Genomic DNA, 21,396 nt, shown 5'->3' on the forward strand with positions numbered 1-21,396 from the left:
CCTACACGATCTCTCACGAGTGAAGATTGTGGTGAGGAAAGGGGGCAGAATCCCTGTCTCCACAGTGGTGGAAGATGGCTACTTGAGTTATAGGGTTTGGTTGAGCCTGAATTTCACCCTATCGCAGAAGAAAATGGAAGATCAAATAGAAGAGAGCGGAGGGGAGATCGGTCTCTGAAGGGAGGGGAGGGCTCACCATATCAGTGGGCTAAGCAGTCAATTTGGGAGAAGAATGACAAAATCTTATCAAGAGGAAAAGACGTGAATGCCCCTGGGTTAGGGATGCAGGCTGGAAAGGCAGAATGGGCCGGTCCTCTTTTAACTATCATAGGGACGGACAAGTTTTCAGCAAGTATAGGCCTGGACCTCCACACATGGGCCCAACAACTTTTCCCAATTCTATTAGAATTGATCCTAAGGGGCCCAAATTATTTCAAGTTGTGCCTGATAAGGCTCCTAAGCATATAGGAACAGTCGCTTCTTCTTCTGCTGCCGATGGTGCTTCACATAGTGGTATTTCTTCACCGAGCTCTAGTGTCAAGCGCCCCTATTCGATGGGCGCTGCTTCAGGGGCAGCACCGGCTAAAGCTGGTGGTGTTATTCCACGGCGGGAAGTGTTATTCCACGCCCTCCCGCCTCTGATGGACCCAGCTCCATTGCCCCCTCACCTTCTCCTGTGCTTTGTTGTGTTGTGCTGAGATTACACTTCAAGCTCCTTCTTATTATAGGGAGATTGTTGCACATCCCAATTGATGTTAGTGTCGGACCAGCAATTCCAGTTAATATGCCACCACGGATTCCATGCTCTCTTCCTTCACGCTACACTGCTGGCGTTTCTGGACATTCCTATAGTAGCGGGGTGTTAATCTCAGAGGTTGGTGCCTCTCAAAGAAATGGTGAGATTCCTCTGGCACCTAAAGTTCCTATTGCTAGCAATGCTATAGTCTTGTATTCCTCCGGTAGGAGCAAGGAAGGGTACATATAGAAGACGCCTGTCCTATTTCGTCACGGATTGGAGGAGGGGATATGTCCTTCTGGATGGAGGATAAACTATTAAACTTTAGGAAGTTTTTAGGTGTTTCTTTTAAAGGGAAGGAAGATAGGGTGTTAGAACTGTTGAGGGAGATTGAGCAGCAATCTTTTAATGATGGTGTAGGGAGGGTGCTGGGTCAAGGTGTTAAGCAAAATAATTTAGGGGATGTAGTGGTGTACCGGAGAAGGGGTCGGGTGTGTGACAGGGAGGAAGGGAGCTCGGCTAGGGGGGTGGGTAAAAGGGGGTATTGTTACTTATGGAATTTAAGATTATTTCATGGAATGTGAGGGGGATGAATGACCCAAACAAAAGGGTCATCATCAAAGCGGGAGTTAGAGAGTGGGGTGTCAACCTAGTTTGTTTCCATGAGACCAAAATGAAAGTTTTGTCGGATGCAATTGTGAGGAGTGTCTGGGGAGGTAATTGGGTAAAATATCACTGGGTCCCAGCGGCGGGAAGTGTCGGGGGCATTCTTCTTATGTGGAATGATAGAAGCTTAGAGGTAAAGGATATTAAAAAGGAAGTTTTTTCTTTAACAACTCTTGTCAAAGATAGAGTGAGTGGGTGGAGTGGGGATTTGGGGGAGTGTACGGACCGGTAGGAGAAGGGTCCAAGGTGTCTTTCTGGGTGGAACTGGCTAATGTTACGGGGGAATAGGACATTCCATGGGTTCTAGGGGGAGACTTTAACACTATCAGATTCCCGGAGGAGAGAATAGGGTGCAGTCTGATTTCGAGGGCCATGGAGGAGTTTTCTGACTTCATCAATGATCACTTTCTCATTGACCTTCCTCTGTCAGGGGAAAGGTTTGCTTGGGCCAGGGCGGAGGATTCCAATTCAAGGTCTAGACTTGATAGATTTCTAATATCGTCCTGGGATGTCGAATGTGCTGCAGATTCCTTTACCTAAGCTGACTTCGGATCATTTGCATATCTTGCTAGATGGATGCAGAGGGCGGGGGGTGCGTGCTCCTTTCCGATTCGAGAACATGTGGTTGAAAGTGCCAGGATTTTGTGACAAAGTGAAAGAATGGTGGACAAGACCTTCATTTCGTCTTTCAAAGAAACTTAAACTGCTCAAGGGAGATATTATTAGGTGGAATGAGGAGGTTTTTGGGAGGGTAGAGGTTAAAATGACGGAGCTTATGCATGAATTTGGGGAATTAGAGAGAGGGGAAGGGGCGAGGGAGTTAGATGAATCTGAGAAAGCAAGATTGGGGGAGGCTAAGAGGGAAATAGTCAAGTTAGCAATAGCTCAGGAGACTAGTTGGTGGCAAAATCGAGGGCGCTCTGGTTAAAGGAGGGGGATTCAAATGCCAAGTTTTTCCACAGGGTTGCGGTTGCAAATCGAAGGAGAAACTTCATAGAATCCTTAGTTGTGGATGGGGTGAGGATTGAGGGAGAGGAGGAGGTAAAAGGGGCGATAGTGGGGTTTTATGAGAAATTATAAAAAGAGTAAGTTACTTGGAGGCCTACTTTGGGGGGGAATAGAATTTAACCACATAGGGGAGGGAGACAGTGAGTGGCTAGAAAGGGCTTTCGAGGAGGAGGAGGTGCACGAGGCTGTGTCGAGTTATGCTGGTGATAAGGCCCCCTGGCCTGATGGTTTCTCCTTGGCCTTCTTTCAGCTCTGTCGGGACACCATTAAGGGGGAGTTGATGGAAACCATTTAATATTTCCACGTGAATGGTGTTTTCAAGAGAAGTATCAATGCTTCTTTTATTACCATTGTGCCTAAGAAAGAAGGTGCATCTTGTATCAGAAACTGCAGGCCTACTAGTCTCGTGGGGAGCATTTACAAGATTATTTCTAAAATGCTATCCATTAGACTCAAGAAGGTTCTTGACGTGTTTGTTTCGTCCTCCCAGAATGCGTTTATGGAAGGTGAGCAGATCCTGGAAACTGCTTTGGTGGCAAATGAACTTGTAGACTCCAGAAGAAAAAATAGAGAACCCCGCTTACAATGCAAGTTGGACCTTGAGAAGGCTTTCGACCATGTCAATTGGGAGTTCCTGGATTTCATTACGATGTGGATGAGGTTTGGGGTAAGATGGAGAGGATGGATCAAGTTTTGCATTTCTTCAGCCAGATTCTTTGTCCTCGTTAATGGTAGCCCTTGTGGTTTCTTCGGCAGCTCCAGGGGTCTTAGGTAAGGTGATCCCCTATCCCCATGCTATTCATTCTAGTGATGGATTCTCTGAGTAAAATCTTGGATTGTGCAGCGGGCGGAGGCTTCTTGCGAGGATTCTCAGCTCCAATCGGGGCACCCAATGCCCGAAGAGTCTCTCATTTGCTTGTTGCGGATGACACCCTGGTTTTCTGTGATCCATATCATGGATCAGTTAACCTACCTAAAGCAGGTCCTGCAGTGGTTTCAGATAGTAACAGGGCTAAAAATCAACCTCGGCAAGTGTGAGATTTTCCCGATGGATGAGATTGCTAACATCGATGCTTTGTCTTATGTTCTCAGATGTAAGGCGGGCCCTCTTCCCACTAATTACTTTTTTTGGATAAAGTAAGAGAATTGCATTAAAGGCATCAAGAAGATGCAAGAAGTACAAAAGAAAGATACATAAAGACATAGTCAGCTCTACAGACAAAAACTCTTCTCACTAGTTACTTGGGTCTCCCATTGGGTGCTTTGCATAAGGATACTACGGTTTGGAATCCAGTGATCGAAAGGGTTGAAAAAACATTAGCGCAGAAACAGTACTTCTCAAAAGGCGATAAGGAAGTGCTTATTAAAAGCACTTTATCGAGTATGTCCACCTATTACTTGTCCCTATTGCAAGCTCCTGTGAGCATCACAGAAAAACTGGAGCGACTTCAAAGGAATTTTCTTTGGGATGCGGCAGATAGAACTAGAAAGTTTCATCTAGAGAATTGGCAGGCAGTCACTTCCCCAAAGAAGTGGGTTGGACTTGGAGTAAAAGATCTTAGGGTATTCAACAGAGCTTTGTTGGGGAAGTGGCTGTGGAGATTCGGGGTAGAAAAAACAGTACGATTCCATGGGATGAGGTTGGAGGACCAAGGCGATCACAACACCTTTCGTGTGTGGCATGTGGAGGAGCATCATGAAGAATTAGGAAGCCTTCAATAGCAACATCACTTGCAGGGTGGGAGATGGAAGGAGAATCAGCTTTTGGAATCATAGGTGGTGTGGAGAGGATACTCTGAGGGTCTCTTTCCCCCACGTCTTCAGAGTTTCAAACCAGAATGAATTGATGGTTCAATAGATTTGCAAGGAGCATGAAGGGGGTAGTATGGGACCTCTCATTTAGAAGGAACATGCAAGATTGGGAGATTGCGGAGCTCCAAGATTTGTTGGCACTGCTATATGGGCAAGACAGGCCCCACCCATCTTGTGATTCTTGGAGATGGGGGTTGCGTGGCGATGGTTTGTTCACCGTAAAATCCTTTTACCAGAGTATGTTAGTGAGAGAGGAGGCCACTTTTCCATACTCCTCGATCTGGATTCCTAAGGCGCCCACAAAGGTGTGTTTTTTGCATGGCTAGCGGCGAGAGGAGTGATCTTGACTGCTGAAAATGTGAGAAAAAGAGGAATTACACTTGTTAGTTGGTGCTACATGTGTAAAAGCTCAGGGGAAAAAGTTGACCATCTTTTGTTGTATTGCCCTGTGTCCTCGGGTTTGTGAAGGGCAATCTTGAATCTTTTTGGTGTTCAATGGGTGATGCCAAGCACGGTAAAGGAAATGTTATATAGCTGGGCCGGTTTCCATAGAAGAAGAAAGCAAAAGGCATGAAAGTTCGCCCCGTTAGCTCTCATGTGGATAGAGTGGGGGGAGAGAAATAGGAGAGCTTTTGAGAGGATTGAGTCTCTTTTTTCACATCTTAAGAATAGTCTTTTATCTTTGATCGCTTTTTGGTGCACTCATATAGCCCCTACTTGATAGAAGATTGGGCGTCATTTGTAGAGAATCATGTTCTTATGCAAATTCTCTATTTTTTGGTATACTTCTTGTATACGGGAGTTTTCTCCCTTTTGATTAATACAATTTACATTATAAAAAAAAGGTTTGAATACCAAAGTTTCATCACAGTGATAGTTTTTCCCAAGATCACTGATGAAGCAAGATAGAGAAGAGAGAATGATGACTGAGGAAGCAAGATCTAGAAGAGAGAATGATGAGAAGCTAACAAGGTAGGGTAATTCCATTCTTGTCATCCTCCTATATTTGTGATTCAGTTTATTAAACGAGATAAATTTCATTTGTTTTTTGGGTTTTACACTTTTATGGACAATAGAATGAAGGATATATGAACTGGGTAACCTGCACTTCTTGCAATTGCTATTAAAGTTAAAGATTCAATTATCTAGTTCCACAAACAGCTGGATTCTACTTTTCATTGGTTTGGTCAGTCATACATGTAATAAACAAGTAAGGAAGAAGAAGACAGTACGCTCTGAAACTCAATCTTCTTATCTAGGGCTAGCTGCACATTATCAGACATGAGCCGGATGTTAATTGCTCCTTTCTAAGTGAATAAGTTTCTTCATTTCATTTAACTTATCTTTTCTTTATTTCTCATTCGTCAGAAAGACCATCAGCCCTTTCCAAGTAGAACTCAGTTTCCAACCCCTTGGCTCTTACTTAATAGTTTTTTACCATATTCATCCTATAATTTGAGCCAGAGACCCTTCTACTGTCCCCAGCTATGTTGCTCGGACTCTGAAAATATCACCGGGTGCGTGTCGGATCCTCCAAAAGTAGTGTAATTTTGAAGGGTCCGATACGGGTGCGGCAACATTTTGGAGAGTCCGTGCAACATAGGTCCCCAGTAACATAACATCCTTCAAGTTCCTAATAACTGAATGAGGGCAAGCTTGCACTTCGCCTCGCAATTCCAATTGAATCTATGATATGTTCACAGGATTTTCGTGTAGCTAAATTGCTTCAGTTATATAATGATGCAAAAGATATCAAGACCGTAATCACTCTTTTCCCATCTGCAATAGATCTTAACCCACTTCACTGACTCGGTCATTAGCACATTGATGCAATTTATGTTCTAATTGTTCCAATCAAGCAGCATACAACTCGGTAGATCAGTTACGTGCAACTAGAAAAGGCACCAACCCCTGCCCTGGCCATCTTTTCAACATATAAGCAACAGCTCCGTGGATCTATTCCCCTGTTTTATGAATCTAGAGATAATTTGTTGTAAATGTAACTAAAAAGCTTCTCAAATTTATAGAGGCATGTTACCATTCTGTCAGGACCTCAATATCATGAACAGTTTGAGTCCCAGTTGGATCATCATCCAGAACAATTAAAGTCTTCAAACTATTCTCTGTTAGTGTACGAATTTCACTGATGGGATCAGTTGGCCACTCTGGAGGAAGGGACTGCAGTACAGATTCTTTATTGAGAACAGGAAGACTGCCTTCAACTTTGACTCCACTCAGTGTCTCATAGACCTGCAGAAATTTGAGAAAGATTAGATGGTAACATTTAGCTGAACCATATTCCTGTCAAACAGTTTATGCCTTATCGAATAACTATTCATGCTGCAGTATATTTAACAGAGGAAAGTTAAATTGTCTACCCAAGAAACTGAATGATTAATGAGCATGTTTTCACAAATTCAAACCTAATTAAAATGAAATCTCTTATTATAAAGACAGCTGTTGTACCTTCACTACAGCAGCATCATCCAATTTGCCCCATCCAGCAGCAGAACCTAATCCATGAGACATTGTAAAAAGTATGAAGACAGATTACAAATCATGAAAGAAGAGTGTTTCTGCTGTACAGCAGTGACACTACATGCTCAAGCACTATTAAGTCAAACAAAGGTAAATTAGAAAAGGGAGTAATTTGTGTTGGTAAAATGGATTTATGATGAGTCAAAGGTCCAAAATTTTATCTGGTTAAACCCATGGCTGAGATGGCACACAGAACAGACAAATCTAAGCCATTGAACTCTATTTGATTAATATTGGCTGGCATACCGGGACCACCTATTCAGCTGTTTGACCACATTTTCTAGTTCATGTTCATATACTACAAGCATTGGGCACCTCAATCTCATGACATTGAAAAGATAAAAGGAAAATATGACTGGGAGAATGTTTATTTTCATCCAATTTTTCACACACACACCCCCCCCCCAACACCCAACACCCCCACCCCACACCCCAGAAAAAAAAAAGCGACACAAAGATTTTCAACAGGGCCCACCCTGAACTAGTTTAGCATGCTATTCAGGGATGATATTCAAAGATATTTGGAGAACAAAATGGTGAAGAAAGTGAGCTGTAATGGAATGTCCATAAGACCATAAGGCAAATAATGAGAAACCCAGCTTTATTGCACTTAATGTTTTCTTCTTCTTTTTTTTTAATTACCGCCAGAAACTCACAGTTTTTTTACCATAAATTATTAAGGTTCTACCATATGAAAATAATCTCCATGCATCAAGAAGTTTCTTCTTTCCGGAGGAGTGATGCGACAAAGAAACCAAATGTTATATTGACACTACTAATGAGGAATGATAGACAGTTGCAGTATCTTCTCATTGTAATACTTTTAGTTAAAACTAAACTTCACTGCCTATATTGCTGGGATCAATGAAAAACATTTGGAATTCGTGAAAGCCAATTCAATCACCAAATACAACCATCGTGCGAAAAAAAGCTATCTATCTATATCACTTTCTTTCAGAGCTTACCAGATATGGATAATTGGTACTAAGATTGAATATGATTGAGACGATTAGGGGATGAAAATGAAATGTAGTGCAGTACATGATGCATACAGTTAAAATAGAAAGGAAAAAATATCTTAATCAAACCTGACAGGAATAATTGGTGGGCAATGTTTGCGATATGAAGCGGTACTTTGCGTGATGAGCCTTCACGAGAAACAATGCCCTGTTAAAACCATACGAATAGCCATAAGGAAATAAAAATGAAAAACCAATGTTAACGCAGCTGCAATATGAATATATTCATTGCTTATCAGTCTCACCAGATCCTTCACGAAGATATCAAGTGCAGACAACGGTGTATAATCATTTTCTATCATGTGTGGCCCGCGATTCTCGAACATCCTGCAGCAAAACACAAATCCAAATAAATTCCACTGTCCACACAATTACACAAATCTCACGTTACAGATTAAGAAAAATTTCTACAAATAAGTGTAAATAGCTCTATGTTGAATTAGGATTGAGGGAGGCAAAGCAGGAGGCAAAGTAGAAATTTCTCAGGCATTGGTCAATGTTTTTAGAGCACCCAAACCAAAAGGTTGGTACATCATGTTTGAACTAGAACATTACAGGAGCTCAGAACCTCATTTTTGAGAATTAGAAGACACCATATAAGTTAACCAAGTCTGCTGGTAATAAAGCAAATAAAGCTGAGGTTAATCTTTCTAACATTGTCTCATTTCCAATCACAGATGAATTACACAATATGATTTACTGCATAGCACCATGGGACAATCCAATATATATGTAAACTCTCTCACAATTTATGCGCAGAAGACACTGACCTCCCTCCGGAAAAAAAATAAACAGAATACTTGAGACATGCATATTTACAATTTCCTTTTTAAAAAAGTCCAACTTTACTGATAAAAAAGGTTACAATAAAATAATAGTGGCGAAGCATTTCCTAGCATCTCTCAAAAGACTATTGTTTAAGGCATCAATCAATCAACTATTGATGAAAAAATAATTACAATAATAGAAGTGTCCACTCTAACAATGTATTTTTAGATGAAATGATGCACACATTTCAACAGAGTATAGAACAAGCAAAGTCTTAATTTGAGTCTCACATCTGTTAAAAGATGTAAATGAAGATAAGTATCTTTTTAACTAATTAAACTTTTAGATGAGGTGGTAAGTACAATTCAACAACTATTTCTACCATGTCCAAAGAACCAAAACAACAACTCATGCACAAGATGCTGAGATGATTCCTTGAAGAATAAAAGTTTTTCATGGTTGGATAAAGGCAATCATGAGTGAGCTTCTAAAGATGATACTCACAGGCATAAGGACCACTATTACATAGAAACATCTACCTTTTTAAAAAATAATAATTGACTTTTCATCCAAACTAAATTAGAAGACAATATAGTTGCCACTCTGAATCATAAAAGGAGTCCCAATATCCAATCTCTCTATTTATAGGACTGGCTTTCTTTATTCAGGATTAAAGCATTATAATGTTCACAGCTAAAAGATTAGAGAAATTAGGTTCAGGGTCATATTTAATAAACTAATTTAACGCCATGTGCTGTTAAAAAAATAACATCTGAGCACTGCACAATTTTTAAAAAAAAAAAACTGAACAAAAAGGAAAATGTTTTCTTCGATAGCTATGAGTTACCTACCAAGATGTCCCCCCACTATTTGCAATGACATCAAACAATAGTCTTGTATTAAGACCCAATCGAGCACCAAACGCCATTGCCTCAGCAGCTGATGCTATATGAACTCCAGCAAGAAGTTGATTGACCATCTTTATAACACTGTTGGATCCAGCATACATATGAAATCAACAACTGATGCATTAGTTCCAGAATAAACTCATTCAAGAAGCAACAAATACATTGATAAGGTGAAAAATGATTGGAGAAGTATTTGCATGCCCAAATGAGCTAACTACAATGAAATCAAGTGATACAGTGAGGCCAAGAAAGATGGTACTCAGATTAAAATTACCTGGCAGCTCCACAACTTCCTTTTATAACATAAAGCTTCTCATTCAATGCTGTTCAGTGAAGCACACAAGGATCAGTACCTTAATGGAAACATTTGAAAGGAAAATCTCATAGTAACAACTCAAAGTTAATGTAAGAGCAGATAAAAGATTTCACTTCTTACCAGAAAGAACTGAACCAGTGTGCGTGAGAGCTTCATCTGTACCTGATGCAATTATCTAGCATTGATGTTATAGCTTCAGTAAGTTACCACACAAGTTCAGCGAAATATAAATGCTTTTGAAATATTTATAGTAATGACCAAAACGGAGCTTTGAAAGGTAAATTCCATTTCCGCACCGTAAGGGTTCCGTTAGCGGCCCTTTTAACCCCACCAGAAACAGGAGCATCCACTAACTTCAATTTCTTCGGGTCACCTATGTGAATGATAAAGGAGAAGCATCTGTGAGTGACAGGATTGCTAATATGCGAATGATATGAGGATTAGGCTCGAAATAAAAGAAAAGGCCGTATGTATCATAAAACTGGAGAAAACTGAAGCTTTCATAATCTCTGATTACAGCTGGCGAGAGAGTACAACTGAAGCATCATCAGATCATTAAATTAAACTTAGTTCTCTTGAAATTGGCAGTTACATGTGGAATCCAATCGATAGGCCTCACACTGCAGTCTACTCTAAGTAAAAATGCTATCATATTATATGAAAAGATAATCCCCAAAATTAAACTTAAAAATAAAAAAACAAGTGGTCGCAGGCGCACGGACACAACAAACATTGCGAGAGAGTGCATGTGAAGCATCGACATATCATTAAATTAAACTTAGTTCTCTTGAAATTGGCTGTCACATGTGGAAAGTAGATGTATATCCAATTGATCGAACTCGTACTGCAGTCTACTCTAAATAAAAAACAGTATCATATTATCGGAAGGATATTATCCCTAAAATTATACTTAAAAATAAAAAACATGTGGTTGTGGTTGTGGGTGTGGGTGCACACACATAACAAAAGTCCCGTTGGCTTGAATGTAGCTGTTTTTCTGAGTCATATATAAACTCCTTGAACCTCAAAAAGAATGAACTAGCAAATGCCAGGAAATGTATTACAGAAATGAAAAGCAAACTTCAATGGAGTTTGAAAGGAAAAACTTACTCTGCAAGCGTTTCTCGAGCTGGCTAACAAATGATGGAGAAACTGTTGATGAGAGGATAATAGATGCTCCAGATGGAAGGGCTATAAACAAAAAGAAAGATGGTTAGTCCAGTCCATAGATGCAGAAGTGAGAGCATAGCATTTACCTGACACAGCGCCTTGATCACCATAAAGAACACTTTCGGCTTGTTGTTCATTTGTGACCATTACTACGAGTACATCTACATCTGAAACAATTAAGGGGGCAAAACAAACATTTAAGGTGATCAGTAAACAGCAAGTAGCATATAACCCATAGCATCAAACTTTTGCAAGGCATACTACTCGTCAAAAAGTAAAGAAGCAACTTTCAATCAAATATTAGAGACAGATGATCTTGTTGGTAAACTACTTTTACGCTGGACTTGTTGAGCAGAAAACAAAGCATTATCTGAGTTGCGCTAACCAACTCCAAGAATGATAGAAGCCTAAGTCCAACTCCCTTCTCATTTTCTTCTTGATCCCAGGGAGATGGGGTGGTCTTGGATTTTACGAGATTGCTAGTCAACCTTGTTCTTGCTTAGTCTCGTCCAGGCAGTAACTCATATAACCTCCTCTTCAATAAGATTAAGAAAATATACAAAGAATAGAACTTAAAGCTCTTTTCCAAACAGATAAGATTGTCAGATAAAACCAGACCTGAAGATTCTCGTCAGTTTGTTATGCATACCGCACATTTCAAAAAGCATCTTAATTTACCTTGAGATACTTCTGCAGGAGTACTTCCAGTCAAGCCACCTGCATCTGCAAATCGAGAGAGTGATGGTGGATAAACCTACAATTTCATGAGAAAAGGACCATCACTTTCACTTAATTATTAGCTTTAAATAAATCACAGCAAACTTCAGCTAATAGAGGACAATACACAACACGTAAGCAAGTGGATACGTTTCAAGATGTTTGTAAGTGAAGGTGCTTATCATTATGGCAAATGCACAAAATGTGTCAGTTAATAAAAAATGAAGGAAACCAATATTTTCATTAGGCCAACAAAAATCTGTCTTGCAAAGTCATTTTGAGCCTCCATTTTCTTGTGGGAACTCTTTTAAAGAATCAGAGACAAACAGCCACCAGTGCAGACAAAATCTTAGATATTGTAAAAACATTGAAAGTTTTATTCCACCATCTTCTATCATTCCAAGTGTCTCTGTGGATGTAACAGTGGACACGGAAGGGAAAGAACATCAAAGTTAGCTTTTCCCTTCCCGGTTGGTGGAAGAAAATACTACCAAGTTTCACCACCACTTTCTTTATCCTTAATTTCACCTATCAGAGTCGCCCAAAAAGTGAATCACCTTCTCTAGGTTTTCAAAGGGAAAAAAGATGTTCCTCAAAAGCCATTATCCTCAACTGTGACATTGCTTTATCTGCACATATTTTATAGGTTTATACATTTTACCCCAAATTGAAATCTACAATTGTTCTGATGGACTCCCTGGAATTCAGCCTTCGACTGAGTAGTGCGTATGTAAAAAGGTTCACTCTCCAGAACATTCAAAATCTCCTTTAAATGTAAAATGTATTATTTTCCTTGAAAGTTGGTGGAAGGAAAAAGCTATTCATTGAATTAGGTGGGATATCTGCTCCAAAATTATATTTTGACATGGAACTAGTCCAGCACCAAATATAAAAGATGCAAGGCATTACATCAAAACCAAGGACGCAGAAATTTGATTTCAGCAGTTGAGTTGCCATGCCAAATCCCATAGCACCAAGGCCAATGAAACCAATTCGCTTCACGGTATCAGATTGAGAAGTAATTTGACTGGCCAGTTCCTCAGGGTTGTAACTTTTAGAATTGACTGCATCAGCCAGATTTACCCCAAGTAAACTTTCCCAAACCTGTAGAACACCCTGTTAGTAGCTGAGAAAAAAAGCTCCTGCTACATTAGAGTGGAAAAACCTTAAAAATTGACCCATGCACTCAAACTTGACCTTGAGCAATGTAGAATCATCATCACTCTGTGCTTGGGGATGTGACGATCCTGTAAATAAAATGCAAAGCAACTGAGATCACATCTGAATGATACTATTGTCTTCCACGAAACTAAAAAATGAAGGAATGTGTACTATGCCTGCTATAAGTTGCTGATGAGCAACCGTTAAAAGTGGAATGGGGAATTTTTGTGCTTTCGCCGTGTCCAGTATGTTACCCTGAAGTGCACCAGAAAAAGAATTAGGAAACAGAAACTCTGCAGCAGTCAAAGAGACCACGATACAAAGAGAAATTAATAAGATTTTTCAAGCTGTATACAGTGGCAACACCATGAAAAGAGAAAAATCAAGCAGAATTTTTCAAGTTATTCCCTTTGACCCATTAAATTAGATGTTATTTCCTTTTTGGCTGGTTTTAAAAAGTTTGACCTATTTCCTTTATTGGAAACTTTTTCTCCCTTCCAACACTTCAAACTAATATGAATAATTATCACTTCATATTATTCCAAACCAGATGTGACATCCTTTTAACTAACCATTTGTTTGTTCACATTCCAAAGTATCATTTTAAATAATTGTTACTAGATATAAAAATCTTTTTTCAAGCATTCTAGTCTTGAACTTCTCACCAGCCCAAAATGAGCCGATCTCAGAGATAGTAAATAATTTAGGGAAACTATTAATGGTAAAGCAACACTGAGAAGTGCCTTTCTGAAAGAATGTGCATTTTGAGAATTAAGGTTTCTCCTTCTGAAGATCACATCATCTGCTGTAATCTACTATAAACCGTAAAGATATTATTGACCGAGGATAAGAAAGAGCATTTCATCTTACAGCAGAATCTGAAGGGTAATGTTAATCTCTCAAAAGAAAGAACTATGGCAACCCAACACAAGAAGCTTACCAAATTTTGAATGAAAATGTTGAGAAATAGATGTTTGGTTTGGTTGCCCCTCAAAAGCTGGGGAAGAGAATTCTTGAAGACCCTGCAAAATATGAATATTAGGAAAATCAGTGCATGACAGCATGTGTAAATAGTTATGTAAGGTCAACTGAGGACAGGAGAAAGAAAGGGCATAGTATCAGAGCCGAGTCAATTATAGCTAAAATATCAAGACTTTTACAAATGACGAATAATAAATCTTTCAAAAACAATTAACTTCTCGTGACTCGTTGAAAACATAAACAGACCCCAATGACATGACCATGTGTACACCTGGTCTATCTAGCTTTCAGCATAAGATGCCAATCTGAACTGCTCAAAGTGACAACACTTAATCAAACTCCCAACTGTAATCATTTTATAGACTTAAGATCAGAATTGAGCATGAGCATGCAGCAATAATTTTGCACCTGGACAAAAAAATTAGACTCTAAGACGTATTAACTAACTATCCCTTAAATCAGCACAAATGCTTTCAAGCGTCTTTTTTTTCCCTTAACTAATCTTGCACTTATGATGAAGGTCGGATAGGTCGTTTTTTTTTTTCATGACATTTTCCTGCTGCGCTAGTGCGTGGAAACCAAGTGGGAAAAAAATAATGTATTAAGATTTTAGCAACTGAGTATAAGATGTAATGTTATATTCTTTCTGGAATAGTAAGCTATCTAATTTAAGATATTACATAAAACACCTTCAGAAAATCCCTGAGGTGCTTATCTATCAAATGGGAGAAAAATGAAAATGATAACGAAAATGCAGTCACCAAGAATTTCCAGCAGCATTGGATATTATGTCATAAAGTATCCATGGATGAATCCCAGCTTGAGCACCAAGACAGATGGCCTCCACCGAAGCAACAGAATGAATTCCTTCAAGGAGCTCAATCACCATTTTAGCTTTGCTGCAAGAATATTTGTAACAGATAAATAGATTGCCAAAAGTTTGTAGGCAAGACAGATAGACATAATGTACCTTCCGGCACCAAGTTCGCCCTCAAAGGTGTATAGCTTTGCGCACATGGCTGTCCACAGGAAAAAGGTGACTCAGTAAAGCAAAGAAACATGACAATAACTAATTCTCTCCTGCTCTTATGGTTTTTAGATTTTATAAATAAAGATTTCAACTGTGATTTTCTGCTAAAAATTCCAGAATAGCAAGACAAATATACTGCACCAGAAAGAATGGGCTGTGCTCTAGCAATGGACTCTGAACTTCCAGAGGAAACAATCTAACCATCATTGAAAAGAAAGAACAAGAATTCCGGGCATCAGCAAAGGATAAAAGTACAAGATAAATTCTAATAAACTTCTCTGAAGTGGGAATCACAGGGATTTTTGTCTTACCATAGTTTTATCATTTAGATCCTCCTCTGATACTGTCCTTGAAACATATATATCAACAATGACGTTTGTTCCATAACAATCTACATTAGTCAAAAGAAAAATAGATTCACGAGTAGCAGAAGTCTGTTGAATTTTTACAGACAGTTACATAAAAGTGTAAATCCCTATATCTCTATCTTCCTCTATTTCATCATTGTCGCAAAAATATACAACTCAGTTTTTACTTTGAAATATGTAATAGATGTAACTTCAGAAAACAAATAATTCATTTCAACTAAACATAAGATGTCACATGCATAAACAATCATAGGCATGTGCCCAGTTCACCTTGATACTTCACCCACAAAGAGTAAACATGAGAAATCATGAATTATAATGCCCTGCAAATCTTAGCTTATGCACTAGTGGACTATCATATCTACGTCAAATTCTTATCACTAATGCCAGTTCATCTTATAGAGTTACATGCAACAAAAATATCTTCTTCTGCTTGATATGTCTTAGCACAGATATATTCATCTCCAGGTCCTACATTGTTTATCTCATATGTCTAACGAATCATCAAATCTGTTGAGACTACATGCAGTAAAATGCAAGTCAAGCTCAATTGGAACAAGAACAATAGAGAGCAAACCATAAAGCAGTATATAGCAAGAAGCCAGAAAGATTCTGCATAGTCTACAAGAAACACAATAAGAAAGGGGTCGCAAAAATGAAACATTTATCGCTTTTTATCTAAATACTGCAATGAAATATGAAAATTAGGCAGATCAAGATGTTGCCTCTTAGAGTCAACTCCAGCTTCTGGATCTGTGAAGGTAACACATTTGAATGGAAAATGATGACCGTGTCTTTGCTTAATCCTGTAAAGCAAGAAAAAAACGTTAATAGGAACGAAAGAAAAGGCAAAGACATTGCACCTTCATCAAACTGATCGGAGAGCAATCTGGGATATATACTCTGCACATAGACATTTACCTTTTAAAACACCCTTGTCACCCAGAATTAAATCATTTATTTGGTCAGCATGAGATAGCAAAATGACTAGTGCAGCTACACCTGAAATTGGAGGAGTAATATCAGATAGTATTTCAGTACATAGCAAGACTCCAGGAGAAACTGTACAGAACTTTCACCATACAATGTCAAGAAAGATAAGCTATAAAGACTGTTGCTTCTCTCCATCATACTTACTGGGGACTGCAGCTTGCTTAAATGATGACCTCAAGCCATTGATTTTTAAAGGAATTATTAGACAGAAGGAGAACCTAGGCAACATCACCTTCATTAGGTCTTCAGATATCATGAGAGGAAAAATACGAGATTATATTGGTCGAATTTTTTTTGGGATGCTAATAATAGAAATATTTCACTCTCAAGGTCAGTAAAATATTCTATTTCCCTTATATTACCAACATTCTTCTTTGCTTTCTTCTAAACATGGTGTTATAGCAATAGCGCGCCAAAGCAGATCTTTCCATCAGAAAAAGGGAAAGAAAGACCAGCTATATGAGACAGAACAGACAAGAAAAGTGGCAGATTCCGTATAGGAAGACAAAAGCTGACAATTTGTATGGACAAGATCAGCAGGAAAATCCGCATTTCTGGTAAGTTTTGATTATCTTAACATAAATTTGACTTATGATGGAAAATCCATTTAAATTTGAGGTTCAGAAAAGAAATAAATCATATATTAGGTCAGATAAAGACAAGAGTTAAGTACACGATGGTGATAGCAGTTTAAACAGTTGCGAAGAAAACTAAAGTAGGAAGAACAAAAACAAGAGTAGGGCGCAAAACAAGAACAGATCACACATAAGAAAAACTTTGGTCTAAACCAAGTTTTCAGGAGTTTATCAATGCTCTGGACATAATTCCAACTGACAACTACAATTTAACCAAACATTAAAACAAAAATCTAAAATAGAAAGCTGGGGATAGGAAACCTAAAGAAAATGTGAATTCAGATCTCACCTTTCCCCGCCTCAATAGAGTTGGCACATACTTTACCGCCTAGTTTTGAGAACTTATCAACCAAAGGACTGCCTGCCTGTTGATACAACATATCAAACCACATACCATAAAGGAGAATACCAATCTTAAGCAGATTTCAGTAGAAAAAAAAAGCACACGAGTGTAGACAGAACATAGGTGTCCATTTTCCTTCAGATTTAATATAGATACTTTATATGTCACATGATGAAGAGCCACTACAAAATCATCCTAGCCCCAACTTTAGAGATCAAAGAAAGAAAGTTCCATGTCCTTTTTTATAAGTAAAAAGAAAATTTAACATCTAGACATTCTATAATTCTGTGACAAAACAAATTATCTACAGTTCTGGCAGGGAACTAAACCACTTTTCAAATACACTGATAGTAACTGGAGAAGAATTCAAAGCAATTCTTTACTTACACCGGCCACTATCAGGTATTGAAAACTGAAAATGCTTTTCTTAAAACATTTTTTCTTACATCAGAACTAGCTATTTCTTTCTGAGATTACATTAAAATAATGGGGGGGTTTCCTAGGGTCAAAAATCTTTGGTTAGTTTTCTCTCTAGACGAAAACAATAGATGAAGCACAGAAATGCAGCAAGTATTTAACAACTCAAACGTAAAACTATATAATTTCAAACATTTTTTGAGCGACCATTTCTCCCTGGATGGAAGAGAAAGGCGAAGCATATCAAATTGAAAGACAAACTGAATAAGACAATCTTATGCAATGTACTTGTAATGTCTATATAATGTAAGCAGGAAACATATCCTTTTCTTGTCTGACAGTTGAGTTACTGTTAAATTTAAGCATTGAAATTTTATAAATTCTCAAATTTGTAATATCCACTTTAACTCTGTTTGATATGTTTCCTTAAACTACATTGTTCAAAATCTGCTTCTTGTGCAAGAATGCTTCTCTCTTATATGTCATATATTACAGGCTAATGGCTGCAGGGGCAGTCCACATAGTCACAAACGGTAAGCACATAAGCACAGCCGAAATCGTTTTTTTTTTTTTTTTGGGGGGGGGGGGAGTATCAGAGAACAACTCATGATTATCCTTAGTGTCATAACTAGGAGAAATATGTATGTGACAACATCAAATAAACCTCCTATGCAAAATTGCTATTAGAAACCTGAAGGCACTGCATAATGTACATGCATCCCCCTCCTCCTTCCTCCCTCCCCCCAGAAAAAGAAAAAAAATGAAATCATTCAAACCGTTAAACTAAATACCGTATTTAAAATTCTAAAATTTTAATTTAAGATATTGATAAATCATTGCCTGAATATTCAATAATGATCTTGATGAAATACATTAACCTCAGCATTATCCCTTTCTTAAACTTCAAGCTTGACTCTCATTTACTTGGATTTCTATACTTCTTGACTTCCAACTTTTCTTATCTTTTTACTCATACCAGTTCTTGTACATCATCTGTACTATTACAATTTCTCCCTAAGTCAAAAAAGTCCAATATACTTTATCCAACCCTCATTACTAGATATATCCAAAATCAAGAAAGTGGAATCAGAAGAAAACCCTTTTTTTTTAAAAAAAAAAAAAAAAAAAAATCAGAAGTAAACATGATCAAGAAACATGACAAGATGACAACATGATCAAGAAACTATAGGAATCATAGTAATTGAAAAGAACAGGAATTTCGTTTTTTGAATTATAATTTTTCTACTGAGTAACAAAAGAAATGGTAACAAACCTCGAATGCCTGGACAGAGTAACCAGAACGAAGAAGAGAAGTAGCTAATTCCAAGCTGATATCGTCCAGGCCGACGAACCCAATTACACTATGCGTAGCCATTACTGAAGCAGAGAAACAGAGTAAACTGCGAAACCTATGATGTTTTTGCGAGTAACACCTAAAAAATATAGAGTTTTTGGGTGGAATGCGTTTGGGTTGGTATACTTATATAAAGAAGGTGATGGCTTGTGTCAGGGTCTAATTTAGAAACAATAAATACGCGGATGTCCTGGCCCCGTTCGGAGAAGAAATACTAATACTAATATTTTAAACCAACGTTAATTTAAATAGTCACAGTACTATGCACAATTAAATCAACTATTTGCACTCCTTTTAGCAATTTCTATACTTAAAAAGTTATTGTTGGATCAGTTTACTTGCTATCTTCGGACTAAAGAGAGAATATCACCAATAAATTTTATTTACTAAGGTTTATACATATAGAAAATATCACTTAGTGTTATCGCATATTTCTATTCACTAAGACTTGAATAGATGGGAGAAAATGACCTAGTGCTATCGAATAATTATGTATACCAATGCGTGAATAAATAGGAGGAAATCACCTAGTATTATCGGGTAAGTTTATCCACCAAAATTTAGACAGATGAAGAAAATCACTTAATGTAATTGGTCAAGTCTATTTATGGCTTTGGACAGGGAAAAAAATCAGCTAGTATTTTTGCCCGCTAGGATTTAAACCTGAAACTTCATGATTTTCAATATTGGCATTAGGCTACACCCTTGGCTGCCTAATATTTATGTAGATATATAGCATCATCTAATTTTTTACGCATTTACAAAATTTCAATTTTAAGTTTTATAATCTTTTCCAATTTCATTAATCATAATCACATATTTTGGTGCTTTCTTTTCTGCATTCCTTTTTCTTTTTACCTTTTTTTTTCTGACATCGCCAGGCATGAAACATTTAATTCAAGGTGATGCAAAGTGTAACCAAGTAGTAGTAGTATACTAGTATTATCTTGACATGGTCCAATTCCCAAATTATAATTTCTATCTGTCAGTTATTTTATTTTATTTTATTTTCCTTTGTGTTTGTTTGTCTGACTTGACTTCAGACGAGCCTAGAGGACAATTTATTGGTAGATTTTAACTCATGCTTGATGGTTCCTCTTTCCCTTTCTCTTTTTTGAGCCAAGAAGTTTCTTTCATTTGGCCTAATCTTCATAAAAAGAAAAAAGTGACAACCACGTTTCTTACTTTTGAGTGGATTAATAGCTCGTTTGGCGCGAAAATCAGCTTATTTTAGGAAGTATTTTTTTTCAAAAGTGTTTTTCTCAAAAGTATTTTTGTGAGAAGCAATTTGTGTTTGGCTAATTAGTTTGAAAAGTACTTCTGAGCAGTAATTAGTGTTTGGCCAAGCTTTAAAAAACTAATTCTAAGTGTATTTTTCTCAAAAGTATTTTTGGAGAGAAGCTATTTTTTTTTTCTGCTTCTCCAAAAATGCTTCTGCTTCTCTCAAAAGCACTTTTTTTCTTCCCAAAACTTTGTCAAACACTTCAAAGTCAAAAGCACTTATGGCCAAACAACAGGCTATAAGTGGGGAAATTTGGAGCACCAAAACGGCTCAGTGTAGTGGGTCCCTGCTAAATCATGGCAAGGTGGCAATGACGTGGACAACGACAATTCTATTAAGTGCTCAAGGAACATGTCCGTGTCACGCACGCATAAGATTATTTATATCCCCACGAAACCACTGTGTCGGATTTGACCTTCTTGAGCATTAGTTTAATTATTATGGAATAATTAAACGTGACTTGTAATTTCTTAAAGTCGAGATCTATTAAATTTAAAATTGAACTTTGCCTTTGAGATAAAAATATATGATTATAATAAGATCCTAAAAGCGCCCTCTATGTCTATGGAAGTAGGCACGGTTTCTACTTTGGATAAGTGCATACTGTTCAATAGCACTGCAACTATTGACTGGGCCCGAATTGATTCCTTCTAAAATTATATTGGAGCTTTTTTTTTTAGCAAAATGCAAAACCAAATCAACTTTTTTACTTTGTGTACAACTTATATAAATACATGATATATATTTTAATAAGCATAATCGTGAATAAATTATACTAATAATTAATTAAATAATATTTTTACTTTAATTTACTACTTAATTATTGATAAATTAATATAATTTAATATAAATATAATAAGCGGTACAGTTAAATCATAAATAAGGTGTAGAAAGTGATTGGTCCCCCCTAGCGTAGATGGTTGGGACGGGGTGGTGCCATAATGAATCAAAGGCATGAAAATTTCACCTTTTCATTTGGATGCGCTTTTGACTCTACACTATTTTGTCCTAAGTGAGTAATAGTATTTGAGATGAGAGGCTTATAATCTAGTACATATCTAAACCTGACAAAAGAAAGTTCTGATAACAAAATTCGAATAAGTACTGCACAATGTTGTCCTAGTTACTCAATCAAGTTCAGTTTAAAGCATTTGAAATATGTGCAATTTATAAC

At 37.7% G+C, this 21,396-nt stretch overlaps 1 protein-coding gene across 2 annotated transcripts in view; it reads right to left on the bottom strand.

Moving 5' to 3' along the window:
- LOC104223642 (uncharacterized) overlaps positions 1-19,069 on the bottom strand; it is a 48,175-nt gene extending 29,106 nt beyond the window's left edge. The window contains exons 1-23 of one of the 2 annotated variants that reach the window (XM_070171424.1): positions 18,860-19,069; positions 17,116-17,191; positions 16,120-16,200; positions 15,924-16,004; positions 15,142-15,221; positions 14,972-15,026; positions 14,771-14,819; positions 14,562-14,699; positions 13,760-13,841; positions 12,996-13,074; positions 12,856-12,905; positions 12,568-12,762; positions 11,620-11,695; positions 11,028-11,108; positions 10,882-10,962; positions 10,068-10,144; positions 9,892-9,946; positions 9,730-9,778; positions 9,399-9,536; positions 8,025-8,106; positions 7,849-7,927; positions 6,689-6,735; positions 6,261-6,472 (exon numbers count right to left, since the gene is read on the bottom strand). In XM_070171424.1, the coding sequence (XP_070027525.1) occupies positions 6,261-6,472; positions 6,689-6,735; positions 7,849-7,927; positions 8,025-8,106; positions 9,399-9,536; positions 9,730-9,778; positions 9,892-9,946; positions 10,068-10,144; positions 10,882-10,962; positions 11,028-11,108; positions 11,620-11,695; positions 12,568-12,762; positions 12,856-12,905; positions 12,996-13,074; positions 13,760-13,841; positions 14,562-14,699; positions 14,771-14,819; positions 14,972-15,026; positions 15,142-15,221; positions 15,924-16,004; positions 16,120-16,200; positions 17,116-17,191; positions 18,860-18,961 (2,045 nt within the window). In that variant the 5' untranslated portion in view covers positions 18,962-19,069. The remainder of the gene's footprint in view (positions 1-6,260; positions 6,473-6,688; positions 6,736-7,848; positions 7,928-8,024; positions 8,107-9,398; positions 9,537-9,729; positions 9,779-9,891; positions 9,947-10,067; positions 10,145-10,881; positions 10,963-11,027; positions 11,109-11,619; positions 11,696-12,567; positions 12,763-12,855; positions 12,906-12,995; positions 13,075-13,759; positions 13,842-14,561; positions 14,700-14,770; positions 14,820-14,971; positions 15,027-15,141; positions 15,222-15,923; positions 16,005-16,119; positions 16,201-17,115; positions 17,192-18,859) is intronic. The other variant, XM_009775112.2, reaches the window with a different exon arrangement.
- Positions 19,070-21,396: the final 2,327 nt, after the last annotated feature.

The sequence above is a fragment of the Nicotiana sylvestris genome, chromosome 3 (assembly GCF_000393655.2).
Source record: "Nicotiana sylvestris chromosome 3, ASM39365v2, whole genome shotgun sequence".
Taxonomy (NCBI): Eukaryota; Viridiplantae; Streptophyta; class Magnoliopsida; order Solanales; family Solanaceae; genus Nicotiana; species Nicotiana sylvestris.